General features: G+C 42.7%; 1 protein-coding gene across 1 annotated transcript in view; it reads left to right on the top strand.

Moving 5' to 3' along the window:
• The window catches only part of LOC134341066 (speckle-type POZ protein-like), a 202,829-nt gene extending 190,306 nt beyond the window's left edge, over positions 1–12,523 (top strand). The window contains exon 9 of the mRNA XM_063038816.1: positions 12,379–12,523. Coding sequence (XP_062894886.1) covers positions 12,379–12,523 — 145 coding nt within the window. The remainder of the gene's footprint in view (positions 1–12,378) is intronic.
• The last annotated feature ends 1,075 nt before the right edge of the window (positions 12,524–13,598 follow it).

Below are 13,598 nucleotides of genomic sequence, written 5' to 3'. Positions count from 1 at the left end.
AGTGGGGTTACATTAGCCACCCTCCAATCCTCAGGAACTAGTCCAGAATCTAAAGAGTTTTGAAAAATTATCACTAATGCATCCACTATTTCTTGGGCTACTTCCTTAAGCACTCTGGGATGCAGACCATCTGGCCCTGGGGATTTATCTGCCTTTAATCCCTTCAATTTACCTAACACCACTTCCCTACTAACATGTATTTCCCTCAGTTCCTCCATCTCACTAGACCCTCGGTCCCCTACTATTTCTGGAAGATTATTTATGTCCTCCTTAGTGAAGACAGAACCAAAGTAATTATTCAATTGGTCTGCCATGTCCTTGTTTTTTTCCCATAATCAATTCACCTGTTTCTGACTGTAAGGGACCTACATTTGTCTTAACCAATCTTTTTCTTTTCACATATCTATAAAAGCTTTTACAGTCAGTTTTTATGTTCCCTGCCAGTTTTCTCTCAAAATCATTTTTCCCCTTCCTAATTAAGCCCTTTGTCCTCCTCTGCTGGACTCTGAATTTCTCCCAGTCCTCAGGTGAGCCGCTTTTTCTGGCTAATTTGTATGCTCCTTCTTTGGAATTGATACTATCCCTAATTTCCCTTGTCAGCCATGGGTGCACTACCTTCCCTGGTTTATTCTTTTGCCAAACTGGGATGCACAATTGTTGTAGTTCATCCATGCGATCTTTAAATGCTTGCCATTGCATATCCACCGTCAACCCTTTAAGTGTCATTTGCTAGTCTATCTTAGCTAATTCACATCTCCTACCTTCAAAGTTACCCTTCTTTAAGTTCAGAACCTTTGTTTCTGAATTAACTATGTCACTCTCCATCTTAATGAAGAATTCCACCATATTATGGTCACTCTTACCCAGGGGGCCTCTCACGACAAGATTGCTAATTAACCCTTCCTCATTGCTCAATACCCAGTCTAGAATAGCCTGCTCTGTAGTTGGTTCCTCGATATGTTGGTTCAAAAAACCATCCCGCATACATTCCAAGAAATCCTCTTCCTCAGCACCCTTACCAATTTGGTTCATCCAATCTATATGTAGATTGAAGTCACCCATTATAACTGCTGTTCCTTTATTGCACACATTTCTAATTTCCCGTTTAATACCATCCTCAACCTCACTACTACTGTTAGGTGGCCTGTACACAACTCCCAGCAGCGTTTTCTGCCCCTTAGCATTATGCAGCTCTACCCACATCGATTCCACATCCTCCCGGCTAATGTCCTTCCTTTCTATTGCGTTAATCTCCTCTCTAACCAGCAATGCTACCCCACCTCCTTTTCTTTCATGTCCGTCCCTCCAGAATATTGAATATCCCTGAATGTTAAGCTCCCATCCTTGGTCACGCTGGATCCATGTCTCTGTGATCCCAACTATATCATATTCATTAATAACAATCTGCACTTTCAATTCATCCACCTTGTTATGAATGCACCTTGCATTGACGCACAAAACCTTCAGGCCTGCTTTTACAACACTCTTAGCCGTTATACAATTATGTTGAAAAGTGGCCCTTTTTGATTTTTGCCCTGGATTTGCCGGCCTGCCACTTTTACTTTTCACCTTACTAGTTTTTGCTTCTACCCTCATTTTACACCCCTCTGTCTCTCTGCACTGGTTCTCATCCCCCTGTTGTGAACTAACCTCCTCTCGCCTAGCCTTTTTAATTTGATTCCCACCCCCCAACCATTCTAGTTTAAAATCAGCTGAGTAGCCCTCACAAATCTCCCCGCCAGGATATTGGGCCCCCTAGGATTCAAGTGTAACCTGTTCTTTTTGTACAGGTCACACCTGCGCCAAAAGAGGTCAGAATGATCCAAAAACTTGAATCCCTGCCACATAAAACTAATTCGTTCAAGTTTAAGTTTATTGTCATTCAGTGTCTGTAAATGAAACAACGTTCCTCCAGAACTCCAGAAATGCCTCGGTACATATAAGACACACACACACACACACAAAACATAAAGTAATATTACCATTATTAAATTATATATTCCAGAAATTTGTCATTTAGTCCTAAGCACTTGATGGCCTAAATTATATTTCATAGTTACATGGCATCAGTCTTCCTGGAATTGAGATTCAGAAATGGGAAAGCCCGCTGGAAATATTGGCAAACTCCATGGTAAACTCGACCTTGCCGAGATTTCGCTGGGAGGAGAAAGCTTCTTCTATGCCAGGGTCGCCATGCAGGTAGTACACCCACCTGTAAGGGCGTCACGGTAGCGTAACTGTAACCATACATGGGTAGCCCAACCATCAGGAAGGAGGTACAGTAGCCTCAGGACCCACACCACCAGGTTCAGGAACAGATATTGACCCCTCAAGCATCAGGAGGGAGGTACAGGAGCCTTAGGTCCCACACCACCAGGTTCAGGAACAGTTATTACCCCTCAACCATCAGGAACGAGGTACAGGAGCCTCAGGACCCACACCACCAGGTTCAGGAACAGTTATTACCCCTCAACCATCAGGAAGGAGGTACAGGAGCCTCAGGACCCACACCAACATTTCAGTAACTGTTACTACCCATAAACCATCAGGAAGGAGGTACAGGAGCATCAGGACCCACACCAACATTTCAATAACATTTACTCCCATAAAACATCAGGATGAAGATATAGGAGTCTCAGGACCAACACTACCATTTCTTTAACAGTTACAGCCTGTAGACCATCTGGAAGGAGATATTGGAGCCTCAGGACCCATATCACCTTTTGATTAACAGTTACCGCCCGTAAATCATTGGGAAGGGGCTACAGCAGCCTCAGGACCCACACCACAAGTTCAGTAACAGTTACTGCCCGTAGACCAGCTGGAATGAGGTACAGGAGCCTAAGGATCCACACAATCATTTCAGTAACAGCTACTGCCCGTGGGCCATAGGGAGGGAGGAACAGGAGCCTCAGGACCCAACCAACCATTTCATATAACATATAACCATATAACAATTACAGCACAGAAACAGGCCATCTCGGCCCTTTCTCTCTTACTTCCGAACTCTTACTCTCACCTAGTCCCACCGAACTGCACTCAGCCCATAACCCTCCATTCCTTTCCTGTCTATATATCTATCCAATTTAACTTTAAACGACAACATCGAACCTGCCTCAACCACTTCTGCTGGAAGCTCATTCTACACAGCCACCACTCTCTGAGTAAAGAAGTTCTCCCTCATGTTACCCCTAAACTTTTGCCCTTTAACTCTCAACTCATGTCCTCTTGTTTGAATCTCCCGCACTCTCAATGGAAAAAGTCTATCCACGTCAACTCTATCAATCCCCCTCATAATTTTAAACAGCTCTATCAAGTCCCCCCTTAACCTTCTACACTCCAAAGAATAAAGACCTAACTTGTTCAACCATTCTCTGTAACTTAGGAGATGAAACCAAGGCAACATTTTAGTAAACCTCCTCTGTACTCTCCCGATTTTATTGACATCCTTCCTATAATTCGGTGACCAGAACTGTACACAATACTCCAAATTTGGTCTTACTAATGCCTTATACAATTTCAAAATTATATCCCAACTCCTATTTTCAATGCTCTGATTAATAAAGGCCAGCATGCCAAAAGCTTTCTTCACCACCGTATCCACATGAGATTCCACGTGAGAATTACCAAACATGACCTTCCACGCACAAATCTATGTTGACTGTTCCTAATCAGACCTTGTCTATCCAGATAATTATATATACCATCCCTAGGAATACTGTCCATCAATTTACCCACCACTTACGTCAAACTCACAGGCCGATAATTGCCAAGTTTACTCTTAAAACCCTTTTTAAACAATTTAACTGCATGAGCAATTCACCAATCCTCCGGCACCATCGCCGTTTCTAACGACATTTGAAATATTTCTGTCAGAGCCCCTGCTATTTCCACACCAACCACCTTCAAGGTCCTAGAGAATATCTTGTCCAGACCTGTAGAGTAATCCACTTTCATATTCCTTAAAAGCGCCAGTACTTCCTCTTCTTTAATTGTCATACTTTCCATAACTACCCTTCTTGTTTCCTTTACCTTACACAATTCAATATCCTTCTCCTTAGTAAATATTGAAGAAAAGAAATTGTTCAAAATCTCCCCCATCTCCTTTGGTTCCACACATAGCCGTCCACTCTGATTCTCTAAGGGACAAATTTTATCTTGCACTATCTTTTTGCCACTAACATAACTATAGAAACCCCTTGGATTTATTTTCACCTTACTTGCCAAAGCAGCTTCGTATCTTCTTTTAGCTTTTCTAATATCTTTCTTAAGATTCTTTTTACATTCTTCATATTCCTCAAGCACGTCATTAACTCCAAGCTGCCTATATTTATGAAGATTCCTCTCTTTTTCCGAACGAAGTTTCCAACATCCCTTGAAAACCATGGCTCTCTCAAACTTTTAACCTTTCCTTTCAACCTAACATTTAAAGATCCTGTACCCTCAAAATTTCACCTTTAAATGACCTCCATTTCTCTATTACATCCTTCCCTTAAAACAAATTGTCCCAATCCACTCCTTCTAAATCCTTTCGCATCTCCTCAAAGTTAGCCTTTCTCCAATCAAAAATCTCAATCCTAGGTCCAGTCCTATCCTTCCCCATAATTATATTGAAACTAATGGTATTTTGATCACTGGACCCGAAATGCTCTCCAACACATACATCTGTCACCTGCCCTATCTCATTCCCTAACAGGAGATCCAACACTGCCCCTTCTCTAGTTGGTACCTCTATGTATTGCTCCAAAAAACTATCTTGCACACATTTCACAAACTCCAAACCATCCAGTCCTTTTACAGAATGGGCTTCCCAGTCTATGTGTGGAGAATTAAAATCTCCCACAATCACAATCTTGAGCTTACTACAAATATCTGCTATCTCCTTACAAATTTGCTCCTCCAGTTCTCGGTCCCCATTAGGTGGTCTATAATACACCCCTGTAAGCTTCACAACACCTTTCCTATTGCTCAATTCCACCCAAATAGCCTCCCTGGACGAGTCCACTAATCTATCCTGTCAGAGCACCGCTGTTTTATTTTCTCTGACAAGCAATGCAACACCTCCCCCTCTTGTCCCTCCAATTCTATCACAGCTGAAGCAATGAAATCCTGGAATATTTAGTTGCCAATCACACCCCTCCTGCAACCACATTTCACTAATAGCTACAACACCATATTTCCAGGTATCAATCCATGCTCTAAGCTCATCCACCTTTCTTACAATGTTCCTAGCATTAAAATAGATGCATTTAAGAAACTCTTCACATCCCACTCTCTGTTTATCCTTCATGGAGCAAACAACTTTGTTATCCTTTTCTTCCTTATCCCCTACATCTTTGGTCTGAGTGCTCCTGATCTCTGTCCCCTGCCAATCTTCCTTCACACACTTGTCTACTAGCTTTCTCTACTTGTGAAACAACCTACCCTCTCCTAGTTTCCTTAATTTGATTCCCTCCCCCCAACCATTCTAGTTTAAAGTCACCTCAGTAGCCCTCACAAATCTCCCCACCAGGATATTGGTTCCCCTAGGATTCAAGGGTAACCCGTCCTTTTTGTACAGGTCCCACCTGCGCCAAAAGAGGTCCCAATGATCCAAGAATGTGAATCCCTGCCCCCTGCTCCAATCCCTCAGCCACGCATTTATCCTCCACCTCATCGCATTCCTACTCTCACTGTCGCGTAGCACAGGCAATAATCCCGAGATTACTACCTTTGCGGTCCTTTTTCTCAACTCCCTTCCTAACTCCCTATATTCTCCTGTGAGGAACTCTTCCCTTTTCCTACCTATGTCATTGGTACCTATATGTACCACGACCTCTGGCTCCTCACCCTCCCACTTCAGGATATCTTGGACGCGATCAGAAATATCCCGGACCCTGGCACCAGGGAGGCAAACTACCATCCGGGTCTCTGGACTGCATCCACAGAATCGCCTATCTGACACCCTTACTATCGAGTCCCCTATCACAACTGCCCTCCTCTTCCTTTCCCTACCCTTCTGAGCTACAGGGCCGGACTCTGTGCCGGAGGCTTCTCCCAGGTATGCTGTCCCCCCCCACAACAGTACTCAAACAGGAGTACTTATTGTCAAGGGGCACAGTCACTGGGGTACTTTCTATTACCTGACTCTTCCCCTTCCCTCTCCTAACCATGACCCACTTGTCTGCCTTCCGTGGCCCCGGTGTGACCACCTACCTGTAACTCCTCTCTATCGACTCCTCACTCTCCCTGACCAGACGAAGGTCATCGAGCTGCAGCTCCAGTTCCCTAATGTGGTCTCTTAGGAGCTGCATCTCGATGCACCTGGCGCAGATGTAGACATCCGGGAGGCTTGGAGACTCCAGGGCCTCCCACATCCAGCACTGAGAACAACAAACTGCCCTCACACTCATACTGCCCCTCTGCTCAAATAACAACAAAAAATGAATACCAAACCTTCCTCGCCTCCCCCGTTTCCGCCTAAGCCCGTTGAGCCGAAGCCCTTAAGCCTTCACTCTGCTCCCGGCTCACTCCACCGCCCGCAAACTATGCTGCTCGCGGTTTGAGGCTCTGTTCCTTTTAAATCTTCCGCGCTTCACTGCCCGACATCATACGCCTGCGCAGTCCCGCCTCTCTGAATGCCGATGGGAAAAAAACCGAAAAATTTAGAAAAGGTTTCCTCTGCACTCCCACTCCGACTCTCAGACTTCCTTCTTCGAATGATGCATTTGAAAGCAGAGTTGATGGTGGAGGAAGGGAAGCCCCTTTCTTTAACAAAGGAGGACATCCAGTTTACTACTTGTAATTGAGTGAATAATTAAAATTAATAGCTTTCAGATTATGCCTCCATGAATGAATTGAATGATACTTAGGAAGATCTCTCATTCAAAAAAAAAGTACAAGCAAGATGTTCGAGGCTGCAAGTTCATGTTGCTTTTATGGAAGAGGAGTGGGGAGGATATCATTTAGCTTTGTGTTATATTGCACCCTAAACATCTAATTTGTATCCAAACTTCAGAGTTATAAGACGTCAAAAGATAAAAAAAATCAAAAAACTCTTTCTGCTTGAGTCTGACCAGACATCATGCATAATGTACAAGATTCTTTGATTTTAAATAAAAAGGCAATGGGAGTTGACTAATTTTGTTACATAGTCATTAAATGACTTGTATGGAAGTCTATAGTACAGCAACAAAGTAACAGAACTATTAACATCCACCAGAATTATCAACTCAAATATATTAAGACTAGGTTTAATGACATATGGAAGCAACTATCAAGTTAATAACAAAAATGAACTTAATGACTTTGTCACTCGTTGCTTTATAGACCTGAGTTTCCAATGGAATACCATTAGATAATATGGTGATTTTAGCAGCGTTAATTAGTGCTATTCATGATAAGTTCTCATTATGTATGGATTTCAAGAAGAAATTAAATAAATTTTTCGATGCAGGACATTTACAGCGCTATAAAAACTGAAATATGAGATAGTGAATGCAAATTCATTATAGAGCAGAGACAGTTTTGATGGGACAGCTAATCACCCAGGTTGTAATTAACTTAATGAAGGAGGATGTGCTGCACTTTATTGTGTTTTACTGTGTCAAGTCAACTCGATTAGATTTTGGGTCATGTGGACTTTATACTTTTTCATAAGACTGTTTAAGTTAATAATTTTAACAAGGGACAGTATAATAAAATTGCAGTACAAAAGGAGACCAAAACTCCAAATCTGTAAAACAATCTAATTCACATATTTTCACATTCTTGTTAAGAGTGAACTTTCCATCAATGCATCTTTTGAAAAATTGCCTTTTGTACCTCTTTTCTCGTAATTTTGCCCTTTACTTTTAATCTGTAGTCTCTAATGACTTGTTACTTATTAATTACCTTTAATCTTGAGCCAAATCCACTTTATCATGCAAATCTCAGTCAAATATCCTTTCAACTTCCTTGTTTCAAGAACTTTAATTTGAATTAGAGTTTTCAGGTAGCCAGTGGAGTGGGGAAAAAGAAAGTAACTGGTAAGGTTGAGTATGTTGGAATTAATGTTCTGAGTTACATCTGTTTCAGAATCAGAATCATGTTTATTATCACCAGCATGTGTTGTGAAACTTGTTAACTTAGCAGCAGCAGTACAATGCAATACAGGATAATATAGATAAATAAATAAATCAGTATATCAATTACTATAAGTATATGTATATTAAATAGTTAAATTAAAAATAGTGCACATGTGAGGTAGTGTTCATGGGTTCAGTGCCAATCTAGGATTCAGATGGTGGAGGGGAAGAAACTGTTCCTGAATCGCTGAGTGTGTGTCTTCAGGCTCCTGTACCTCCTCCCTGATGGCAGAGGGGAAGAAGCCGTTCCTGAATCGCTGAGTGTGTGCCTTCAGGCTCCTGTACCTCCTCCCTGATGGCAGAGGGGAAGAAGCTGTTCCTGAATCACTGAGTGTGTGTCTTCAGGCTCCTGTACCTCCTCCCTGATGGCAGAGGGGAAGAAGCTGTTCCTGAATCATTGAGTGTGTGTCTTCAGGCTCCTGTACCTCCTCCCTGATGGCAGAGGGGAAGAAACTATTCCTGAATCGCTGAGTGTGTGTCTTCAGGCTCCTGTACTTACTCCCTGATGGTAGCAATGAGAAGAGGACATGCCCTGGGTGCTGGGGTCCTTAATAATGGACGCTGCCTTTCTGAGACATCACTCCCTGAAGAGGCAAGTACTCAAGATGGAGCTGATTAATTTTACTTTTTTCTGTAGCTTCTTTCGGTCCTGTACCGTAGCCACCCTCCATACTAGACAGTGATGCAGCCTGTCAGAATGTTCTCCATGGTCCATCTGTAGAAGTTTTTGAATGTTTTAGGTGACAGAACAAACCTCCTCAAACTCATAATGAAATACAACCATTGTCTTGCCATCTTTATAGCGGTCAGTATTTTGGAACCATGTTCCGACAAGAACTGTCCTTTGATATTCAAATAACAAGCCATGGGTGACAAAGAACATTAAGGACATCCTGAATGCTAAAAAGAGGGCGTTTAGAGATGGAAATAGGGAGGAGCTGAGGGGAGTACAGAGGGACCTGAAAGCCAGGATCAGGGAGGCTAAAGACAGATACAGGAGGAAGCTTGAGTGGAAACTCCAGCAGAACAACATGAGAGAGGTCTGGAGGGGGATGAGGACCATCGCTGGGTTCTGGCAAACTAGCAACAGAGGAGCTGAAGGCAGTGTGGACAGGACCAATGAACTTAACCTGTTCTTTAACAGATTTGACATTGTGGCCCCTGCCCATCCCACACATGAGTCATCTGTTGTCAGCCCCCAACCAACACATATTCCACTCTCCCCTCCTACCGCTCTTCACAGTCCCCCACCCTGCTCTCATGACTATACCCCTTCCCCATACGAAACTACCACGGCGGGCTTCACAGCTGAACAGGTGAGAAGACAGTTGAAACATCTCAACCCAAGCAAGGCTGCAGGACCGGATGGTGTCAGTACCAGGGTGCTCAAAGCCTGTGCCCCTCAGCTATGTGGAGTACTTCGCCATGTATTTAACCTGAGCCTGAGGCTCCGGTTCCTGTACTGTGGAAGACGTCCTGCCTCGTCCCTGTGCCGAAGACGCCGCGCCCCAGCGGTCTCAATGACTACAGACCGGTGGCATTGACCTCCCACATCATGAAGACCCTGAAGAGACTTGTTCTGGAGCTGCTCCGGACTATGGTTAGGCCACACTTAGATCCCCTCCAGTTCGCCTACCAGCCCTGACTAGGAGTTGAGGATGCCATCATCTACCTGCTGAACCGTGTCTACGCCCACCTGGACAAGCCAGCGAGCACTGTGAGGGTCATGTTTTTTGACTTCTCCAGCGCGTTCAACACCATCCGCCCTGCTCTGCTGGGGGAGAAACTGACAGCGCTGCAGGTGGATGCTTCCCTGGTATCATGGATTCTTGATTACCTGACTGGCAGACCACAGTATGTGTGCTTGCAACACTGTGTGTCCGACAGAGTGATCCACAGGGGACTGTCTTGTCTCCCTTTCTCTTCACATTTACACCTCGGACTTCAACTACTACAAACAGTCTTGTCATCTTCAGAAGTTTTCGGATGACTCTGCCATAGTTGGATGCATCAGCAAGGGAGATGAGGTTGAGTACAGGGCTACGGTAGGAAATTTTGTCACATGGTGTGAGCAGAATTATCTGCAGCTTAATGTGAAAAAGACTAAGGAGCTGGTGGTAGACCTGAGGAGAGCTAAGGTACCGGTGACCCCTGTTTCCATCCAGGGGGTCAGTGTGGACATGGTGGAGGATTATAAATACCTGGGGATACGAATTGACAATAAACTGGACTGGTCAAAGAACACTGAGGCTGTCTACAAGAAGGGTCAGAGCCATCTCTATTTCCTGAGGAGACTGAGGTCCTCTAAAATCTTCCGGATGATGGTGAGGACGTTCTACGAGTCTGTGGTGGCCAGTGCTATCATGTTTGCTGTTGTGTGCTGGGACAGCAGGCTGAGGGTAGCAGACACCAACAGAATCAACAAACTCATTCGTAAGGCCAGTGATGTTGTGGGGATGGAACTGGACTCTCTCACGGTGGTGTCTGAAAAGAGGATGCTGTCCAAGTTGCATGCCATCTTGGTCAATGTCTCCCATCCACTACATAATGTACTGGGTGGACACAGGAGTACATTCAGCCAGAGACTCATTCCACCAAGATGCAATACAGAGCGTCATTGGAAGTCATTCCTGCCTGTGGCCATCAAACTTTACAACTCCTCCCTTGGAGGGTCAGACACCCTGTGCCGATAGTCTGGTTCTGGACATTTCATAATTTACTGGCATAATTTACATATTACTATTTAACTATTTATGGTTTTATTACTATTTATTATTTATGGTGCAACTGTAATGAAAACCAATTTCCCCCGGGATCAGTAAAGTATGACTATGACTGTGACTATGACTATTATCAGAGATCTTGACACCCAGGAACTTGAAATATTAGGTCATAAGATGAAGGGGCAGAATTAGGCCATTTGGCCCATTGAGTCTGATTCATTCAATCATAACTGATCCTTTCTTTTCCCTCTCCTTAGTACCACTCCCTGGCCTCTCCCCTTAACCTTTAATGCCATGGCCAATAAGAACGTGCTAATCTCTGCCTTAAATACACCCAATGACCTGGCCTCTACAGCTCTTAGTGTAACAAATTTCTAAAATCATCCACCCTCTGGCTAAAGAAATTTCTCTGCATCTCTGCTTTAAATGGACACCCCTCCATCCTGACGCTGTACACTCTTGTCCTACACTCCCCCACCGTGGGAAACATCTACTCTATCTAAGCCTTTCAACATTCAATGAGATCCCCCTTCATCCTTGAAATTCTAGTGAGTACAGGACCAGAGCCATCAAGCATTCCTCATATGATAGCCTTTTCATTCCTAGAATCATCCTTGTGAACCTCCTCTGAACCTTCTCCATCCCAGCATATCTTCTCTTGGATAAGGAGCCCAAAACTGTTCAGAATACTCAAGTAAAGCCTCGCCAGTGCCTTATAAAGCCTCAGCATCACATCCCTGCTCTTGCATTCTAGACCTCTTGAAATCAATACTAACTTTGCATTTGCCTTCCTCACCACCACTCTATCTGCAAATTAACCTTTAGGGTGTTATGCACAAGGACTCCCAAGTCCCTTTACATTTCAGATTTTTTGGACTCTTCTCTCATACCACTGTACTTTCCTTTTACTTTACTGAAATACTGCTACACCAGACTTTACTTTCTCCCTATCAAATTTCAATTTCAAATTACCAATCCACATAGATTGTGGTCTTCCCATTTGGAAGTCGAGGATTCAATTGCAGAGCGGGGTACAGTGGCCTAGGTTCTGTGGGGATGAACTCTTCTTGGGGACTAGTATATTGATTGCCCTTTGAAGCAGGTGGGAACTTCCGACTGTGGTAGTGAGAGATTGAAAATGTCCATGAATACTCCCACCAGGTGGTTGGCACGAGTTTACGAACCTTACCAATTACTCTGTCTAAGCCTGTTGCCTTCTAAGGTTTCGATATAAAGAGTATTGTAGGTATGCAGATGAGGTAAAATATGATTCAGTATGTGAAACTATGATATTGTAGCCATCATTGAGAACGGATTGCAGAGGGGTGGATATATCTATATCTATACATATTTGATTAAATTATTCAAAGAGCTCTATTTTGAAAGTGATATTGCCCAATTTTTGTAAGATTTATATTCCTATGTGTAAGCTGGATTAAAGTAAAAACTTGCAATATTTGAATAAAATAGTAGATGATAAAAGTAGACATGTCAAACTGTTATGAATATAACATGCATACAATTAATGTATTTCTGTTTCACTTTTGTAGCCATGCATCTGATGTAATGGAGACAATTGGTTGGAAGTCAATGGTCTTGTCTCACCCTCAACTGGTGGCTGAAGCTTACCGTTCACTAGCATCAGCACAATGCCCTTTCCTTGGTCCTCCCCGCAAACGGCTTAAGCAGTCCTAAAGTGAAAATGGAGTAAATTGTTTTAATATTGTTGATGTGATCACAGTGCTGCACAATACAATGATTAAAGCTTTCTTATGTGCTATTTGCCATGGGAAAGATTGTACTTAGTGTGCTAGTGAACTTCTTGCACTAGACACTTAGGGGAGAAAAGCAAAACTAAAAAAATACTTTGCATTGTCTTGTGTCCCATAGACTTGGCTGAATGGATTTCTGCTGTTTTTCTTTATACAGGTACAGATATTTTGATGTTGGCCCAGAAGCTAAATGGGGATGGGGTAGATTGTGACAGAAGAGGAAAAGGGTAGCTATTTATCTCGCTCATCTTTTTCTTCTTCATTTTATGAAAATGGATGAGCCATCCGGAGTCAAGGACATCCTCAACACAAAGGGTTGAAGAACGCTCAGGCTGTCGATTATCCTTTCAGCGAAAACATAACTTTCTTAGTGTCCTTAATCATAACTGACCCAAAATGTATTCATTTGTGACAAGTTAAAAAAGAACTGACTAATCAGCATTGGCATTATTATAATAAAAAAACACATTTCTGAAGAAATAGCACCACATTGAATTGAATCATTTTTAATAAAATGGGAAGAAATTCAATTTAGATTGTACTCACACTCTTCCTGTACTCTAAGATAAACAGTGTTTAGATAGGAAAAAGCACCTTTGTTTAAATATGTTTTCTAAAAATAACAGATGACATTTATAGAATGTGTGGAAAAAATATTCTTTTTTGTCAGGTAGCTAAGCAAATGAAATGAGTTAAAGAATATTTTTTTTCCTGTTCATTGGAAACAAAGCAGTTTTGCTTTGGACTTGAAGTCAAGCTTCAGGATCAACTGTTTCTGCTATAGAAGGAAATGTTTAATTTGGAACAGCCTGTCCCAAGGTTGCATGGTTTTTTTTAATTCACTGTTGTTCAGAAGTGAAGAAACAGAAACAAAATTCAACCCCAAGTCTTCTTTTGGAAGATAGAAATAAAGTACTATTTTGCATTGAAATGTCTCTGTGTATTTCCTGCATATACACATTACCATATATTAGATAATATGGTAATTATGTATGGCT

The sequence above is a fragment of the Mobula hypostoma genome, chromosome Y (assembly GCF_963921235.1).
Source record: "Mobula hypostoma chromosome Y, sMobHyp1.1, whole genome shotgun sequence".
In the NCBI taxonomy this organism is placed as follows: domain Eukaryota; kingdom Metazoa; phylum Chordata; class Chondrichthyes; order Myliobatiformes; family Myliobatidae; genus Mobula; species Mobula hypostoma.
This window is presented reverse-complemented; position numbering and strand designations above follow the sequence as displayed.